Raw genomic sequence first — 7,646 nt, 5'->3', positions numbered from 1 at the left:
ACAAATGTGAACAAGGGTTGTGAGGTTACTAGTATGTGTTCACTGAACTTGGTTCTTTCTGATAAACTGAAGTAATTTTCGTTCATCTAACAGTTCAAAGTGTTTCATTGTTTTTTTTTCAGTCTGATTATAAATACAAAGACTTTTATTTAATGCGAGCTCTGTGTGTTCACATAAATCTTGATAAACCATGCCCTATAATGTGAGTTGATTGAATCTTACAAATGTTTTCCTATCTTTTTACCCAGGAACAAGTCCGGAGGTACAATGAGTTTGAGAAGAAGAATCAAGATGACCGGATTCCAAGGAAACCCAAGAAAGGTATGCTGTAACATAACGGTTGTATGCTATATGTTGTAATGTTATCCAGGTTGTTATACTGTTGTAAATTACTGTTATTACTGTTTTATTGTTTCGGTACAAACCAATGCTCTAAGTATGTCATCATACTATTCTAAAGATTTCAAATGTAGAAATTGTGAGATATGTTGATGATAAACTTCGAGTATTTCTTTCCACCCTAACAGAGAGGGTGGTCTGTTTTAATGGCTTCCTCTCCTAATTACAGGTTAATGTGGCGGTTCCCCGGGGTCAAGGTATTGACTTTTACAACTTGGTCTGAGTGTCACAGTGTAACTCTCATTTAATTAAACTGATTTCACTAACGTCAGTACTTCCTGATTTTAGACCATCAACAGATAATTAATGCTTTAAGTGTGTATGTGCAAGTAATTAGTGGCTGATTGGAGAACTCATAGCAATCTATCTTAATGAACTCTCTAATGATACTCAGGAAAGTACTGTATATATCTGTAGTGATAAGAATTAATTATTATGTAAAATGTAATAAAGGAAGAGAAGCTATTTGATAAAGCATAAAAAATCATAATTTTGGTCAGGAGCTAACAATAACTTCATTTCAGTCAAGATAGCCAGTTGTGTAGGATTAATAATATTTTAAAGGTTCATAAAGGTCATCATTTCTAAATTTTCAAGTATAGCTATAATTAATGAAGAAATATTATGTTTCACAAGTTTTTTGCATTAAAGTTGGTGGTGAAGGGGTACCATTAAAACTGAATGAAAATTGAGCTACCACAATCTTTAATGCTTTCACAGATTGATATGATCTAAATGATGGCTTTTAGTTTTTAGACACAGCACCACTTAAGATTAATTCATTTGTCGGCGTTTTTTTTATACGAATGATGTGGAATGTGGAGCAATTGCAGATACAAACTTCCTTTCAGTTAGGTATTTGAAGGGAGACAACTTCAGGCCCCGTAATTGATTTAAACAATCAAGTCACTAAAAAGTTCATTTATATGGCAGAGCTAAAATTCAAGGAACATGAACAGATGATAGCTATCTTCCAAGTTTTTTGTGTATTTGTGTGTCTTTTTTTGGATTTGTTTGAGATGGCTATGATTCTGGATGTCATACATGTTTTATTCTGATCACTTTTCCCATTTATTTCATCATAGCTTTGTTATTAATGCGTTTGATTTGTTGAGTAGGTAGAAAGAACGTGGACTTTCTGTTGGGCAAGAACGGCAGGGAGTGGGTCTGGGTGATGGGTGAACACAAAAACGACAAATCTATAGACGAGATGATCGAGTTAGAGATTCAGGAGAGTGCACTCAAGGAGGCCGAGCGCGAGATCGAGGAGATCAGGTGAGATATAGGAAAATCAGTTATGACATATTGAGTCCTTGTAATGGGAAACACAAAATTGACAAATCTATAGAAGAAATAAGTTAGAGATCCAGGAAAGTTTTTTCAAGTAGGCCAGGCACGATATCAAGAAGATCAAGATCGAGATAAAGAAGATCAGTTGAGATATAGTGAGATCGGTAATAAAATATAGGGTCTGGGTAATGGGAATCACAAAAACAATAAATCTATAGAGGAGGTGATCAAGTTAGAAATCCAGGAGAGGGCACTCAAAGAGACTGAGCGCGAGATCAAGGATATCAGGTGAGATATACTGAGATCAATAATGACATACTGAGTCTTGGTGATGGGGTTCGTAAAACATAAGTGTGTTTTTGTGATACAAAGACTCATCATTTTTGCTTTTGAGAGTGGCTTCAGGAGAGAAGTTTTAGAGATGTTTTTATCATTTGCATGCGGGACCAAACCCTTTATGTTTTAATTTCAAAAGTATGAATTGTATTTTAGAAATGAAATGTGGTGATAATAAACAGTGTTCCGAGGTCCAAAGAAAAAATACAAAACAGGAGCAGAGGAAACATGGACCTCTACAAAAATTAGAGGTAGGATCAGGTGGCATGAAGGAGTCAGCATTTTCTGCTGAACGGTCCTGACATTGTATGACTTTTGGAGTTTAGTGTTTGATTGTGTAATTAATGCAACAAATCTTGACTCCTGAATGATTTTATGCAATGGTCAAAATGCAGCAAAAACATTTTACCTTTGGAAAATTTGAATGCCTCGTAAAAATCATACTGAGGTTTTCTGGTCTATAGTAAAACCCTATATATTATGTCATCTGTGTAGTTTTAACTCTTTGTTAAAAATGGGTTGTTTAAGATTTCATTGATTTTTAAATGTTTATTTTAATTCTGTTTTTCGTAGTTTTAACTTGATTATCAATAAATTCTACTATATTGCGCCAAGGAAAACATGTATGAAAAGTTACTGTAATGAAACCTTTGTTTTGAGTTGGTCAGAGGAACCACAAGTTTCAGGTACTTTTTGATTTTAGCTTATATTTAAGCGTTGACTTTCTGATATATCGGTAAGCAGTGAATCAATGTCATAGTTGGAGTCTAGGATTTCAAATGTCCATATCTTCAATAAGATTGAAAGTAAGGTCATAATCCTCCTCCAAGTTAATTAGTCTACACTACATGAACATTTATTATATTCTGAATGTTTCAATTTTTTGCATTGAATTAAACTTAATTTTGAAGGAGTTTCCAAATGCATGCCTGAGAAAAGGTTTAAAAAGTTTTTATTTGAAATTGAATTTTTCGTATTTTCAAATTTATTTTAACGGAAAAAAATACACTTAATGTGAATATTGAGCATTGAATTTTGACTTTCATTTGCAACCATAAATGTGTATTTGTCTGATGATGCAACATTGAAATACCCACTCAGTATATGCAGTGTCCGATGCTAACCAAGTTTCATCTGAATCAGATCAGGTATATCTGTGTGTACATGTCAGGAATCAATAAACAGCGTGTATTACGGATAAAAAACATGATTTATATGGTTGATATATATTCTTTTTGGGAATGTATTACACCTTTTAAGATTTCATCAATGCCATGGAAATAATTCAAATATACACCATGGTCTAGCAATTGTAAAATGTTCCTATTGTTGATATGTTTGCAACGTAAAAGAAAGTGATAAGTTTTACATTAAAGAAACTAATGACAGCTTTTTAGAAATTTTACCTTTGTTGGTGTATTTTGTGTTTTCAATGTAGAGAAAAATTTTGATCGATCACAATTAATGCATACAGTAAACCTTGAAATTAAAAATAAGACTTTGATAGCAATAGTCACATTTCAAAATGTCTTTTTAGCTCACCGAGACGAAGTCAGGGGGATGCTATACCCTCGGCGTCTGCGTCCGGACCTGGTTAAAGTTTTTGTTGCAGGTCCTTTATCTATGCTATTACTTGTCCTATCTTCACCAAACTTGCATGGATGATGCATCTGGACCTACTTATGGACTTGAAAGACTTGGATGCTGAATCTGAGCCCTAAATTTCAGATGCTGGAGGAGGTTAAGGTTGTTGGACCAGGTTAAAGTTTTTGTTGCAGGTGCCCTTTGATAGCAATATCTAAGGTACTGCAGGTCCGTACTTCACCAAACTTGCATGGATGGTGTGTCTTATGATACTGATGCACCCGACAGGCTTGAGTGCTGAATCCGAGCTATAGGTTTCAGATGCTGGAGGAGGTTAAGGTTGTTAGACCAGGTTAAAGTTTTTGTTGCAGGTGCCCTTTGATAGCAATATCTAAGTTACTGCTGGTCCGTACTTCACCAAACTTGCATGCATGGTGTGTCTTATAATACTGATGCACCAGGCAGGCTTGGGTGCTGAATCTTAGCTATAGGTTACAGATGCTGAAGAAGGTTAAGGTTTTTAGAGCTGGTTAAAGTTTTTGTTGCAGGTGCCCTCTGATGATTATATCTTAGTTACTACTTGTCCTAACTTCACCAGACTTCCATGGATGGTGCGTCTTATGATACTGATGCACCAGACATGCTTGAATGCTGAGTCTGAGCCATAGGTTTCAGATGCTGGATATGGTTAATTTTTGTGGAACAGGTCACATGTTTAATAGATAATAGTACTATTTCAAACTTGCATAGTTGATTAAACTGTAATATGAATGAATCACAGAGGAAGCTTCAGTTGCAGAGCTTGATCTCCATCATCATGGATGTTAAAAAATATATCTTAGTCAATATGTTTTACGGTGCTACCGTTATGGCGAGCGCAGCAAGAATTACACATACCTTACATCATTGTCAACTTATAGTTTTAGGTATCAACGAACGTCAAAGAAATTTTGAGAGAGTATTGCTCTACAATAAGTATGCCAAATGTACTAATTTTAATGGTTATGATACATACAGCGCAACCCCCTTCCCAGAGAGAGAGAGAGAGAGAGAGAGAGAGAGAGAGAGAGAGAGAGAGAGAGAGAGAGAGAGAGAGAGAGAGAGAGAGAGAGAGAGAGAGAGACCGGTACCTGTTTGTAGGTGTGTAATTTCCCACTTTTAAATATAATGGTCTGACTATATGAAATTTATACATACTTTTTTTAACTGTTTATTTTTTTTATTCCTTTTTATTTATTCAAAATGTCCTATTGTTTATTTCCTCCCTACTCATGCATGCACAATTAGCTTAAAAATGGATCGTTATGACAGTAAAGTATGGCTCTTGCTAATATATATATACATAAAATCTCTATATTAAAAAAAATTAAAATCAAATCATCCGTCAATGAGGCAGGTATCGCAGTCTATTCTGGAATAACTAGTACACGCATTACAGATGTTTGATCCACCTCTAAATTTATCGCGGGAAATATAGCGCGAGAGCACTGTGACGTCATCCATGACTTTGTTCGTCTTTGTTTACTTATCTCGACTCAATACCGAGGTATAGAAGCATGAAAATAAATCTCTTGAGTCTCGCCAAACAATATGCGATACTCAAAACGTGTCTTCAAACCTTAAGACACCGTAAATTACGAGTTAAAAGTCGGCCATTTTTGGCATAGCACCACGGGTGAAAACATTAGAGAGCATTATGGGACCTAGACAAAAAAAATTGTTTGATGAACTGTAGGTTTAGCTCGTTCTTTTTCCCGCGCAAACTGGTTCTTAGAGCTCGCTTCGCTCGCCGGCGCTGTGCGCCGGCGACCTGCGCTCGCTATTACAGGTCCTAACTTCACCAAACTTGAATGGATGGTGTGTCTTATGATACAGATGCACCTGACAGGCATGGATGTTGAATCTGAGCCATAGGTTGCAGATGCTGGAGCAGGTTAAGGTTTTAATTGCTAGTGCACTCTGATGATGATATCTTAGTTATTACTGGTCTGAACTTCACCAAACTTGCATGGAGATGCGTCTTATGTGTACTGATGCACATGACAGGCTTGAATGCTGAATCTGAGCCATAAGTTTCGGATGCTGGATGAGGTTTAGTTTTTAGCTCATCTGAACCGAAGGTTCAAGTGAGCTTTTCTGATCACCCGTTGTCCGTCGTCCGTCCGTCCGTCCGTCCGTCCGTCCGTCCGTCCGTCCGTCCGTCCGTCTGTCTGTCCGCCCGTCTTTAAACTTTCCACATTTTCGACTTCTTCTCAAAAACCACTGGGCCAAAATTTAACCAAATTTGGTACAAAGCATCCTTATGGAAAGGGGATTATAAATTGTTAAAATAAGGGAGATAATTGCGAAACAGTGAGTATAGGGTGCGTGTCTTTAAAAATCTTCTTCTCAAGAACCACTGCACCAGAAATGCCAATTTTTACACGAAAGCTTGTAAATATAGTGAAGATTTTATATTGTAAAAATTGTGACCCTCGGACCAAAACTGGGGACCTATGCGGGGTTCAAAGTTTAACATAGAAATACATAGGAAAACGTTTTAAAAATCTTCTTCTCAAGAACCACTGCACCAGAAATGCCAATTTTTACATAAAAGCTTGTATATATAGTGAAGATTCTAAATTGTAAAAATCGTGACCCCCTGACCAAAACTGGGGCCCCAGGCGGGGTTCAAAGTTTAACATAGAAATACATAGGAAACATGTTTTCATGACTTTTGTTCCACTATTCAACTAAATTGTGCACCAAAAAACTCAACTGTGTCTCCCTGATTATTGACAACTCATTGTATAAGTATATAAGGTTGTTTAATCAAGAAATGATTACGATAAGGTGTAAAAATTCACTAAATATTATTTTAGTTTATCGCTTACATTTAATTTGTACGAAAGCCCATTGAGCTCATTTTCGTAGGTAAAAAAAATATTTTTTTCGCGAATAAACGCGAAACTTTCGCGAATAAACGCGTAACTTTCGCGAATAAACGCGAAACTTTCGCGAATAAACGCGTTAGTTTCGCGAATAAACGCGTAAGAATAAACGCGAAACTATTATATAAAATATTGTCATTTCATACAGAACCCATATGAAGAAAAACAATGGAAAACAAACACATTTTAAGTTTTATATAATAAATACTTATTATTCATTATCATTATAATATCCGTGTTACGTTGATTTATGAAGACAAAATTTCCTTTTTGCATATAGATATTAATAAATCTGATAAAACTTTATCATAACATTTTTATGTTATATGTCCAAAGTAGATAATAAGTTTGAGCATCATATTACGATTTTCAGTTGTTCGCCGACCCTGTGTTCGAACAGGCATTCATTGATGATCTTTTTCTTATAAAAATTGATATAACTTTTTAACCGTCACAAACCTTTGAAATCTTAGTATTAATTTTTAAATGACATATGTGATTTTGGAGGACGAATTTACGTCATCTAGAATTGAACAAAAGCTTGAAAATTTCAATTCACAGCTTGACTTATCTTTCTGATATAAAACTAGACGTTAAGTTATGTTGCAGCGATATAATATATATTATAACGTTTTAAACAATGATATCCTTTAAATTCTAAAATGATACCTAATATTAAAATTGTCAATATTAAAATATGTTGCTCCCCATTTTCAATAATACAGCGCCCATTAGAATGTGAGAAGCGCGATGCATTATGTTCTTTGAAAATCAGTACTAAGATTTTAAAGATTTCCTACGTTTGAATTTATGTTTATTTGTATAAGGTTAAATCTAATTCATTTACATCTTTATATAATATTATTTTGTTTTATTTAAATTAATATATTTGTTTTCAGTAATTATTCTTCATAGTGTTTCTTCTATGAAATAACAATATTTATATTTAAGTTTCGCGCTTAATCGCGAAAGTTTTGCGTTTATTCGCGAAAGTTTCGCGTTTATTCGCGAAACTAACGTTAACGCGTTACATCGCGAAAGTTTCGCGTTATATCGCGAAAGTTTCGCGTTTATTCGCGAAAGTTACGCGTAATATCGCGAAAGTTT

At 35.0% G+C, this 7,646-nt stretch overlaps 1 protein-coding gene across 1 annotated transcript; it reads left to right on the top strand.

Moving 5' to 3' along the window:
• The first annotated feature begins 125 nt into the window (after positions 1–125).
• Positions 126–3,097, top strand: LOC128164562 (SH2 domain-containing protein 4A-like). The gene is made up of 3 exons (XM_052828480.1): positions 126–321; positions 1,518–1,674; positions 2,182–3,097. The coding sequence occupies exons 1-3, from the start codon at positions 225–227 to the stop codon at positions 2,195–2,197; spliced, it is 270 nt and encodes an 89-aa protein (XP_052684440.1). The 5' UTR covers positions 126–224; the 3' UTR covers positions 2,198–3,097.
• The last annotated feature ends 4,549 nt before the right edge of the window (positions 3,098–7,646 follow it).

This window comes from Crassostrea angulata, chromosome 10 (genome assembly GCF_025612915.1).
Source record: "Crassostrea angulata isolate pt1a10 chromosome 10, ASM2561291v2, whole genome shotgun sequence".
NCBI classification, from domain to species: Eukaryota; Metazoa; Mollusca; class Bivalvia; order Ostreida; family Ostreidae; genus Magallana; species Magallana angulata.
The sequence above is the reverse complement of the archived record's forward strand: the minus strand, read 5'-3'. Positions and strand labels throughout refer to the sequence as shown.

Excerpts from the sequence above, each read along its gene's own strand:
- LOC128164562 (XM_052828480.1), top strand. The coding sequence starts at position 225 with ATGTTTTCCTATCTTTTTACCCAGGAACAAGTCCGGAGGTACAATGAG. Across the intron at positions 322-1,517 it reads TCCAAGGAAACCCAAGAAAG|GTAGAAAGAACGTGGACTTT; the intron begins GTATGCTGTAAC and ends TTTGTTGAGTAG.